Source organism: Eriocheir sinensis, unplaced genomic scaffold (genome assembly GCF_024679095.1).
Source record: "Eriocheir sinensis breed Jianghai 21 unplaced genomic scaffold, ASM2467909v1 Scaffold295, whole genome shotgun sequence".
In the NCBI taxonomy this organism is placed as follows: domain Eukaryota; kingdom Metazoa; phylum Arthropoda; class Malacostraca; order Decapoda; family Varunidae; genus Eriocheir; species Eriocheir sinensis.
The window spans coordinates 413,687-425,453 of NW_026111604.1; the positions used below are offsets into that span (position 1 = coordinate 413,687).

The 11,767-nt window shown below is 45.5% G+C and overlaps 1 protein-coding gene across 1 annotated transcript; it reads right to left on the reverse strand.

The window, feature by feature from the left end:
• Nucleotides 1–6,157: 6,157 nt before the first annotated feature.
• Nucleotides 6,158–8,151, reverse strand: LOC126991510 (dynein heavy chain-like protein 2). Its single transcript, XM_050850263.1, has 2 exons — nucleotides 7,298–8,151; nucleotides 6,158–7,024 (listed from the first exon to the last, which is right to left on the reverse strand). Exons 1-2 carry the CDS (start codon nucleotides 7,940–7,942, stop codon nucleotides 6,317–6,319), a joined length of 1,353 nt encoding a protein of 450 aa, XP_050706220.1. The 5' UTR covers nucleotides 7,943–8,151; the 3' UTR covers nucleotides 6,158–6,316.
• Between the last annotated feature and the right edge of the window lie 3,616 nt (nucleotides 8,152–11,767).

The following is an 11,767-nucleotide window of genomic DNA, read 5'->3' on the forward strand; positions in this document are numbered from 1 at the left end:
GTGGTAGTAATAGTAGTAGTGATGGTGATAATATTAATAACCATAAAAAAATACCGTTGTTTTGTGAATATGAAAATGGTAGGGGACTAAAACACACACACACACACACACACACACACACACACACACACACACACACACACACACACACACAGCAGCTCTTTCACGGATGAATGGGAGATACAATGAGACCTAATGTTGGCTGTTGCTCCTCCTCCTCCTCCTCCTCTTCTTCCTCCTCCTCCTCCTCCTCCTCCTCCTCCTCTTCCGACCACTGCACGTTTGATCTCAGACTCTTTCCTCCCTCCTTACATTTCTGAGCCCTTCCCTTTCCCTTCCTTTCCCCTCCCCTTTCTTTGCGTAGTGGTGTATGTCTTTCTTGGGGGTTGCCTGCGGGCTCCCTTCGATGGCCTGGTAACTGTTGGGCTAATATTAGTATACTGGAATAAGAGATGGGGATAGTCGTAGTAGTAGTAGTAGTAGTAGTAGTGGCACCAGGTTTAGTAGAAGTAGTAGTAGACAGTTTGCATTACCATACTACTAGGAAAAAAATCAGGTGAAAAATATATGTAGGTGTTATTAATTCAAGGAGCTTTATTAATAGAAATACTAATAACATCTGTAACACTTATATATTTTTTACCTGATTGCAAGAGTATTTATTTTTTTCCTAGTCACACATTCATCATTAAATTTTATCTCTAATTCTAACTTTCTATACAACTACTTAGAACATGACGTATGTCCGTGTGTGTGTGTGTGTGTGTGTGTGTGTGTGTGTGTGTGTGTGTGTGTGTGTGTGTGTGTGTGTGTGTGTGTGTGTGTGTGATGACTGACTGCCTCTGATCGATGGCTCACCCTCGGGGCCTTGTGTTCATTTTCTCTCCACCACGCCGCAGCTTCTTTACCTCCATGTCTCTCCCTCTCTCCCTCTCTCCCTCCTCCTCCTCCTCATCTCTCTCCCTCTCTCGTCCTCTCACTGGATCTCTCTCTCTCTCTCACTCCACCCGTCCCTGCATTTATCTCCCTTCCCTACCCACCTCTCATTCTCTATTATTTCCTTCGTCCCGTCTTTACTGATACGGAGAGAGAGAGAGAGAGAGAGAGAGAGAGAGAGAGAGAGAGAGAGAGAGAGAGAGAGAGAGAGAGAGAGAGATGCTGCAAGGATGTGTCTGGTTGCATGACGATACGCAGAGCAAAAATAGAGTCTGAGGGAAGAGGGAAGGAAGGAAGGAAGAGAAAAGGGAAGGATGCAATAAGCGTGTGTCTGGTGGTGTGATGAAATAAAGATGACTCATTTTGCGAAGAGGACGAGGAATAGGAAGAGGAAGAGGAGAAATGGGGAAGAGAGGGAAGGTGATATAAAAAAGATGGGAAACATGGAAACATGGACTAGCAGGCAGCAGAAAGCCTGTTGGCTCATTACTAGGCTGCCTGCGTTCAGTGATTCAATCAATCCGTTTGCCATAGGAGTGGCTTGCAGGGAAGGATTAAAGCACTTGTGTATCTACTCTTGGGAACGTTCAGTTCACTCCCGATGCAGCAAAGTGGCGATCAATGCGTTTCTTGAAGGAGTTGATGGTCTCTGCGCTAACCACTTCTGCAAGAAGGCTGTTCCAGTGGCGAACAACTCTATTCGAGAAATAACTCCTGCCGATGTCGGTATTGCATCGCCTTGCTTGAATTGTTTTTCCGTTGTTTCTTGTTCTCAGGTTGGTTTGTAGCGTGAAGAGTTTGGAGTGATTAACGTTGCTGAGCTTGTTCAGGTACTTAAAGACTTGTATCATGTCTCCCCGCAGTCGTCTCTTTTCCAACGTGAAGAGGTTGAGTCGCTCGAGTCGCTCTTCATAGGGCTTCGTTCTCAGTGATGGTATCATCTTCGTGGCGCGGCGCTGTACTCTCTCAAGTAATTCAATGTCTTTCCTGTAATTAGGAGACCAGAATTGCACGGCGTATTCCAGGTGGGGCCTTACCAGCGAATTGTACAAGGATAACATAACTCCCGGCGTCTTGTATTCGAAGTTCCTCGCTATGAACCCAAGCATTGTATTGGCTTTCTTACAGGCGGACTTGCAGTGTTTTATTTGTCTCAAGTCACTGCTGATGGTGACCCCGAGGTCTCTTTCCTCTTGCACAACATGTAATGGTTCGCCACCCATGTGGTATGTGTGGTTGCTGTTTCTGGATCCGATATGCATTACTTTATATTGGGCAGTGTTGAAGGACATCTGCCATTTTTCTGACCACCGTGTGATCTGGTCCAGGTCTCTCTGGATAATTTCGCAGTCTGTCGTTGTGAGGGCCTTCCCACCCACCTTTGTGTTCGGCAAATTTTGAAAGATTGGATTTCAATCCTAGTTCTAGGTCGTTGATATATATGATGAAAAGTATGGGTCCCAGCACTGACCCCTGTGTCACTCCACTTGTGACCGGGAGCCACTCGGAGGCCTGTCCGTTGAGTACAACTCGTTGTTTTCTTCCAGTGAGCCAGTCCTTGATCCACGCTATCAGATTGCCGCCTAATCCCGCCGACTTGAGTTTCTTGAGGAGTCTTTCGTTTGGCACTTTGTCAAAAGCTTTCTGAAAGTCTAGATATATAACATCGCTGGGGATATGATTATCCCAGTTTTCATAGATACCTTGGAAGAAGTCCAATAAATTGGTTAAGCATGAGCGCTTATTCCTGAAACCGTGCTGAGCATCGGAAATGATGTTGTTGTCTTAAAGGAACCTTACGAGTTTGTCTCTGATGATCTTCTCGAGGATTTTTCCCGCCACGGAGGTCAGGCTGATTGGTCTGTAGTTTAGGGCCACACTTTTGTCTCCCTTTTTATAGATCGGAGTTACATTCGCTTGTTTCCAGTCTTTTGGGATTTTGTTTTGTTGTAGTGACAGATTGTAGATGGTGGTGAGTGGCTTGAGGATTTGCTGCTTGAGTTCCTTGAGCAGCCTGGGGGACAAGTCGTCGGTTCCGGTGGACTTGTTTGTCTCGAGTTTGTCTAGGTACTTCTTCACATCCCGTTCGTCGATTGTGCCAATTTCTAGGGGAGTGATTCCCATCGGTGGGGTAGGGCTCTCGGGTACGGACTGGGTATTCTCGACCGTGAACACAGACGCGAAGTTTTTGTTTAGGATTTCGACCATTTGTCTACTGTCCTGTGTTAGTACGTCACTTTCATCTTTTAAGGGACCGATATTGCTTTTTGTCTTCTTTTTGGTTCTTATATACGTGAAAAACTTTTTCGGGTTGGACTTGGCTTCGCGTGCAATTTGCTTTTCATAGTCGCGTTTACGCTGGCGAATGAGTGTTCTGCAGGCTCTGAGGCTTTGATGGTACTGTTCGCGTGCCTCGTCAGTGCCGTTTTCTTTGAGCGAGTTGTATGTTCTCTTCTTTAAATTAATCGCCCGTCGAACCTGGGTAGTCATCCATGGTGGGCTTGTGGCATTATTTGTTCTCCTTGTCTTCATGGGAACAGTTGTTCTCTCTACCTCCAGGAGTTTGTTCTTGAAGCCATTCCACGCTCCGTCCACAGGAGTGTAGGTCATGGGTTATAGCACTGAGAACTAAGGAGGATTAAAGAAGAACAGAGGGAAATCGGATCCATAATAAAGGAAGATAAATAAAATCACACTGAAACCTATACGGATATCAGATTGCGGCGGGAATAAGGAAATCTACTCTGGCATAAATCTTTCCCAATCCACTTTCATTTTTCTTGTGGGCGAGGCGGGAAGGTGGAATAGTAATAACAGATTATGAAAGGTAGAGTGGCGCTGGAAGATGGATCGAGGAAAGCTGCCAGAAAATACCCATAAAACAGGTATTGAATAGGGTGTCGAAGAGAGTGGACGTGGGATGGGTGGAAAGAGAAGCGTTGAGGTGTGAGACGCTGTGGTTTAATCCTCTCGTCGTAAAGATAAAGGAAAAAGGAAAGGAAGGAGGTAGTGGTACATTTCAGACGAAGAAAGGAACGGAAAAGAAAGAAGCGAGGAGGAGAGAAGGAGAAGAGAGTGGGAAAGAAGAGGATAAGATACAGAGAATTAAGACGGGATAACGAAAGGAAAAGAAAGGAGCGAGACAGAAGAGAAGATGGGGACGAGAAGGAAAGGAAAGAAAGAAGGAGGATTAAAAATTGTGAAAGGAAAAAATCAGAATCACATATTTATGACGACGAAATGAGAAGTAAGGAGCGAGGTCATCTTCCTCCTCTCCTATTTCTTCTACGGCCTCTCTACCTTTTCCCTGTTTCAACTGCGTTCTGTCCCTCTCTATTCCTTCTCCCTTTCACCTTCCATTCTTTATTCAATAGGTTGTGTGTGTGTTTACTCTTCCCACACACTCTCTCCCCTCATTCCTGACCTTTTCACCTTCTCCTTTCACCTTCCTTCCTAGACAGTCCAGGTAAATCACTCTCTCTCAGTCGCTACCCTCTTTCCTATCCTTCCCTGCCTTTTCACGATCTCCTTTCACTTTCCTTTCGCGAGACTGTCCAGGTGATTCAAGAGTCTGCCTCCGTCTACTCTCAGGTGTGTTAAGGTGTGGCCAGGTGGCGCTGCGGATACTGGCCAACTCTCAAGCCTTCCATTATGGTCAAGATACACTCCCCGGGAAACTTTCTGGTTCTCATTTATTGCCAGAAAACACACAAACACACACAAAAGATATAAACTGAATTTTCCTCCCGAACACACACACACACAGACACACACACACACGAGGGACTTCAAGGGTAAGCTAAGAATGGTTACCTTCAGCAATTTTTCATTTATTCGTGTCGTGTGAGTGGCAGGTAGTACCCCAGGAGAGAGAGAGAGAGAGAGAGAGAGAGAGAGAGAGAGAGAGAGAGAGAGAGAGAGAGAGAGAGAGAGAGAGAGAGAGAGAGAGAGAGAGAGAGAGAGAGAGAGAGAGAGAGAGAGAGAGAGAGAGAGAGAGAGAGAGAGAGAGAGAGAGAGAGAGAGAGAGAGAGAGAGAGAGAGAGAGAGAGAGAGAGAGAGAGAGAGAGAGAGAGAGAGAGAGAGAGAGAGAGAGAGAGAGAGAGAGAGAACATAAGAGCGTAGAAGCCTGCAAGAGGCCGGTAGGTCTGTACAAGGCAGCTCCTTTGAACCTAAGCTCCCGTGAATCTAACCCCATCAAATATCGCTCTCCATGAATTTATCTAATCTGTTTTTTAACGCGACAGTTGTATTGGCACTCACCACACGACTGTTCAGCCTGACGACTGCAGGGCGACAGCCGGCGAACTCTTCCCTGCTCTCTTTCTTTTCTCATTTCTCTTAACACCTCCGCACTAGAACTTTCTTTGCCACACGCAAGAATTTGTGTTTACCGCAGGCTCGCAAGTCCATGAAAACTTAGCAGGGAGACATAGATAGATAGATAGATAGACTAAAATAACTAGATAGACAGAGGGAAGAGGAGACAGGAGTAGAAGGGGGTGGGAGAGGGAGGAGGGGAGAGGGAGGAAAGGGAAACACACAGGGGGAAGACTCACACTAACATAAGAGCATAAGAGGAGGAGGAGGAATAAAAGAACTTAAGAAAAGGAGGAGGAGGAAGGAGAGGGAGGAGAAAGGCATCTTTTTTTCCCTATGGTTCTCTATGATTCGCCATCAGGTGGTTGAATTCTGTGGCAAAGTCCCCCGTTGTAGGCGTAACTATTGTTTTCCCGGAGCTGGACTTAACGACATCACAGCTGCCCTGGACGAGGTCTCCGCTGAGGGTTCTAATGACTCACTTTTGTTCTCCATGCAGGTACGAACGATGTCACCACGACCCGGTCTCCTGAATTTTCCTTCACGCCCAATTTTCTCTTCTCTCCTCCATTTTCCTTGTTTTTCACTCCTTTCCTCCCTCTTTATTTACCATTACCTTAATTATCTAATTTTTTTCTTGTCTAGCATCGTTCTCTTTCCTTTCCTCCTCTTCGTGCTTCTCCTCCTCCTCCTGCTCCTTTATTTAATATTACTCTTATTTATATTATTATTTTCTTATTTCTTTCTTATTTTAAATCGTTACCCTCCCCCCCCCCGCCACCTCCTCGTCCTCCTCCTTCTCCTCCTATCTCAAAAAGAGTTGATTCAGTCTGTTGGAAAGAGCTTACACCGGGTTTCCAGAGGGACGCAAAGTGTAAGTGTTTATACTACAATGTACACCATAGTAAGATAGATAGATAAGAAAAGACAAGAAAATATGGAACACTTTCTTAGGGATCCCATCGCAAGCAGCTGGGTGTTGAGGGGACATTTTGGTGGTGGTGGCTGTCGGTTTGGTGGAGAGTGGCAGCCTGTTCCCTCACACTGGTTACAGCTTCTGCTGCTACTGTCCCTGCCCCGCTGTGTTGTGTCGCTTGCTTAATTCTTCCCGTACGGCTCGGGCCACCTTCTTCAGTATTCTTTTCAGTTGTTTCTTCGCCACTTTTCCATTCCTTCTTGTGTTGGCGTCCTTGTCCATCACGGGTATGATCGAGACTGTCTGTTCACGGACTATTCTCTCTTGTATGGTGATGATAAACTTCAATTCAGTTTCGTCCGTTTCTTCATCTCCAGTAACTTGATTTTCCTGATTTTCTGTAGCATCTTCGTAAGAAACAACCTTCCGTTGATTGACAACTTTTTCTTCTGTTACGGAAGGAGTAATCTTTTCAATAACTGTCTCATTTCTCACAGCGGGAACCTTTTCCTCTGTTACAACAGGGACTTCTTCTTTCTCTTTAGAAACAGTGACAATCTCTTCTGTAACCGAAGGGGCAGCCTGTTCAGTAACCTTCTTTTTTATCACAACAGGAACTTTTCCTTCTGTCGCCGTAGGGGCAGCCTGTTCAATAGCCCTTTCTTGTGGGGCAACCCTTTCAATAACCCTTTCTTGTGGGGCATTCTGTTCAATAACCCTTTCTTGTGGGGCATTCTGTTCAATAACCCTTTCTTGTGGGGCATTCTGTTCAATAACCCTTTCTTGTGGGACATTCTGTTCAATAACCCTTTCTTGTGGGGCATTCTGTTCAATAACCCTTTCTTGTGGGACATTCTGTTCAATAACCCTTTCTTGTGGGACATTCTGTTCAATAACCCTTTCTTGTGGGACATTCTGTTCAATAACCCTTTCTTGTGGGACATTCTGTTCAATAACCCTTTCTTGTGGGACATTCTGTTCAATAACCCTTTCTTGTGGGACATTCTGTTCAATAACCCTTTCTTGTGGGACATTCTGTTCAATAACCCTTTCTTGTGTCACAACAGGAACTTTTTCTTCTGTCGCCGTAGGGGCGGCCTGTTCAATAGCCCTTTCTTGTGGGACAACCCTTTCAATAACCCTTTCTTGTGGGGCAGGCTGTTCAATAACCCTTTCTTGTGGGACATTCTGTTCAATAACCCTTTCTTGTGGGACATTCTGCTCAATAACCCTTTCTTGTGTCACAACAGGAACTTTTTCTTCTGTCGTCGAAGGGACAACTTTTTCAACAACCTCCTGTTGAGGGACTACCGGGACTTTTCCTTCTGTCACCGAGGGGATAATCTTTTCAATAACCTTCTTCTCCTCTGCCGCGAGAGGAAGTTCTGCTTGCTCCTTAGAGACACTTACGATCTCCTGTGTCACCGAAGGGGCAGCCTGCTCAACAACCTTCTCCTTTGTCACAACGGGGAGTTTTTCTTCCGTCACCGAGGGCACAACCTTTTCAATAACTTTCTCTTCTTTAACAACGTGGACTTTTCCTTCGGTCACCGTAGGGGGAATCTTTTCAGCAACGGTCTGATTTGTCACAACGGGGACTTTTTCTGCTACCACCGAAGGGGTAACGGGTTTAACAACTCGAGTCGCAACGGAGTCTTTTCCTTCTCCCACCGAGGGCACATCCTTTCTAACAACCTTCGCCGGCGTCACAGCAGGGACTGTCTTTTCAACGACAGTATTTGTTTCTTCAGCCTTTGCTTTTTCTTCCTTCATCTTGTTTTTCACGTCATCAACTTGGTGTTTCAAGTCTTCAATTGTTTCATTAAGATGTTTTTCGTTACGAACCTCTTTGATGTCGCTATTACACACATTCTTTTGGACTTCTTTTTGAATTACAGTTTCTTTCTCGACATCTTTTCCATCACTCTTCTCTGTAATATTCTTCTTCTCCACAGATGTCACTTTCGTGCTTTCCTGTGAAGGTAGAAGTTCTTCTTTCTCTTCACAACAACTTCATTCGTTATATTGCTGGGCAGAATCTCCTTTCTTTGCTCTGTTCGTTCTGCCTTCTGAAGTCCATCACTCTTCTCTGTAACATTCCTCTCCCCCACAGATGTCACATTAGTGCTTTCCTGTGAAGGTAGAAGTTCTTCTTTCTCTTTCACAACAACTTCATTCGTTATATTGCTGGGCAGAATCTCCTTTCTTTGCTCTGTTCGTTCTGCCTTCTGAAGTCCATCATCCTTCTCTGTAACATTCCTCTCCTCCACAGATGTCACATTAGTGCTTTCCTGTGAAGGTAGAAGTTCTTCCTTCTCTTTCACAACTGCTTCGTTCGTTATATTGCTGGGCAGAATCTCCTTTCTTTGTTCTGTTCGTTTTGATTCGGTTTTCTTTTTAGCTTTGTCGTCCGACCCTACTTTTGGAACGATAAGATTTGCGTCTTTATCGTCCTTCGGCTTTTCTTCAGTTCTATTGGTAAGAGGCTGTACTATTAATTCCTTCTTAATAACAACTTCCTCCTTTATTTCATTACCCTCTTCGTCCATTACCTTTCTAACGTCCACCGTTTGTGCTATGCTCTCGTTGTCTGTAGTCTGTACCGTCCCTGTTTCACTCTCGGTCACAGATTTTTCACCCCGTTGTTTACCGTCCTCATCTACATCAATCGTGGTTTCCGAAGTCTTTGATACAGTTCCGTTGGGTTTTACGTCAGTTTCCGTCGTCTTCTCAACAACTGTCTTTTTTCCGGTTTCTTGCCCCGTTTCATCGGTATTATTAAATACTTTCCTTTCTGTGGTCTTAATGGTGTCGTTAGAGGCTATTTCTGAGCTGGTCTTCATTAGTTCAGTCATGTTCGGTGTTTCTTGAAGTTGCCCCTCGTAAAGAACTCGATAATCCTCGATAGCGGCTCTCACCGCTGCCGCACACGAGGAGTCAACCTCCGGGAGCACCTTGAGCCCCGGTACCCGGGAGCCCTCCACCTGAGGCCCGGCCACCAGCACTAAGAAGACCGTCCAAACAAAGAAGAGGTTCATGTTTGCTGAATGAATGTTTATGAAATTAAGAAGAGTTACGGTTTTGTCACAGAAAACCAATCTGGGATTGAAAACAGAATGGCCTCCGGAACACAGACCGGGCATGGAAAATAATCCTCTCGGGTCTTCCTCCGTTATAGGAACACACACGACGGCGAGGAATTGGGATGTAAAGTCTGGTGTGTGTGTGTGTGTGTGTGTGTGTGTGTGTGTGTGTGTGTGTGTGTGAAACATCGGAGGAAGACTGAGACTAGAGGCTGGGTAGAATACCTGTAGAAAGGAAGGAAAGGAGGGGATATGTCCTCAAAGTGTAAGGGAGGGTGACAACTCTTGGATAGACTACCCAGAGAAAGGAAAAAAAAAGGTAATAGTCCGAAGAGAAAGGAAGAAGTCCCTTTTTGTCGCCTTTTACGACACGTAGGGAATACGGTGGCAGAGGTGGAGGAGGAGGAAGTGGAGGAGGAGGAGGAGGAGGAGGAGGAGGAGTTGGAGGAGGAGGAGGAGGAGGGAAGATAATGACACTGAACAACAATATTAACCTTTTTTTTTATTTACATCATTTATCTTCTTCGTAGTTCCTGACCTGTCACCTAACACACACACACACACACACACACACAAACACACACACACACGCACACACAAAAGAGAGGAGAGAGAGAGAAGGAAAGGTTAACGATACAGCATTTCCTGGGATAAACGAGGAAGCGAGCTAAACAAAGACGGATAAAATACATAGAATAATGGAACATGATAAAATGGGATGAATGAATGAAGGATTACGAGCCGGATTAAATCACTGCCGAGCATCAATAGAGCGAGAGAGAGAGAGAGAGAGAGAGAGAGAGAGAGAGAGAGAGAGAGAGAGAGAGAGAGAGAGAGAGAGAGAGAGAGAGAGAGAGAGAGAGAGAGAGAGAGAGAGAGAGAGAGAGAGAGAGAGAGAGAGAGAGAGAGAGAGAGAGAGAGAGAGAGAGAGAAACGTATGTGTGCTTATATGTATGAATGTGAATGTATGTATGTCTATATATGAATGCTCGAAAATGTATGTATGTATGTATGTGTGTGTGTTTGTGTGTGTGTGTGTGTGTGTGTGTGTGTGTGTGTGTGTGTGTGTGTCATCGTGCACACAATATATTCATTTCAATGCTTTCAATCAAATGCCGAGAGCGGCGCCCATAATAGGGAGCCTTTCATCAGGGTCCATCCACGACAGCAATTAGCGAAGACCCACGAGGAACAGAGGACCATATTATACACCTGGGCTAAGGGGACGCACCGGGGGAGACAGGTAAAGGGAGGGACGGTCAGGGAGGGAGACGGAGAGGGCAACAAAAGGGTGATGAAGAGGGGGAGGGAAGGGAAGGGTAGGGAAAGAATACAGGCTTGGGGTGGGTGGTAGACGGAGCAGGCGGCAAGAAGGAGGGGAAGTGATGGGAGACACTGCGGTAGACAGGTAGAGGGGAGGGAGGGTAAGGGGTGGAGGATGGAGACAAAGAGAGTGAGAAGAGGTAGAAGGAGGGATATGAAGGGAGAGTGAAGAGTAGGGAAAGAACACAGGTGAGAGGGTGCGATGACAGGGAGGCAACCAAAGAAAAGAGATAAATAGAAGAACGGGACATGAAGAAGAGAGAGGAAGGGAAATGGAGTAAAGGGAAATAAGAGAAGGGAGAGGACAGAAGCAGAAATGGTAGACAGGGTTGGCAAGGAGGACGATGAGGCAAAAAAAAGAAAGAATTATAGGGAAGGGAAAGGAGTAAAATGGAAGAAGAAATGGAAGAGTAGGGGAAGAAAGGGACGGGACAGAAGCAGAAATGGTAGACAGGGTTGACAAGGAAGACGATGAAAGGCAAAAAATTAAATAAACGAAGGATAGAGAAGGAAAAGGAATGAAATGGAAGAAATGGAAGAGTAGGGAAGGAAAGGGTAGGGATGGGCCAGTACGGTAAGGGACGAGAAAGTTATGGAAGGGAAGGTAGAAAAAATCACGAAAATGGAAGGGAAACTTAGGAAAATAATTGGCATGGAAGGAAGAGGAAGGAAAGGGGATGGAACGCAAGGTAACATCACGGAATCGCAGGAGGAGGATAGAAGTGGTAAGGAAGAGGATGAGACGTGATGGAAAGTAAAGTACAGAGATGAAAAGAAAAAGGAAAGGAAAAAAAGGAATAATGAACCGATTTAAGCTAAGTGAGAGGCAGTATAAAAAAAAAGGAAAACTAGATGCGAAGAGGTGGAATAAGAAAACTGGAATGAGGATGACCAGAGGGAAGTAAAGCGAAGAGAAACATGGAAACATGGAAATGCAGGCAACAGAAAGCCTATTGGCTCATTACGAGGTCGCCCGCTTGGGTGATTTAATCTGCTCGACCGCCACTTGGGGCTTGGTGAGCAGATGAAAGCACCTCGATATTGAGGAGCAGATGGAAGCCCCTCGTTATTCGGTTTACTCCTGACGCAGCGAAATGACGGTCGATTCTATATTTGAAGGAGTTGATGGTATTCGCATTTACTACTTCTGAGGGAAGATTGTTCCAGTGGCGGATGACTCGGTTTGAAAAGA

What these genes read in the sequence shown, in the direction of transcription:
- LOC126991510 (XM_050850263.1), bottom strand. Translation starts at nt 7,942, where the DNA reads ATGAAGGAAGAAAAAGCAAAGGCTGAAGAAACAAATACTGTCGTTGAA. An exon ending in AAGAAAGGGTTATTGAAAGG is followed by an intron (nt 7,025 to 7,297) that starts GTTGTCCCACAA and finishes GTTATTGAACAG; the next exon opens with AATGTCCCACAAGAAAGGGT.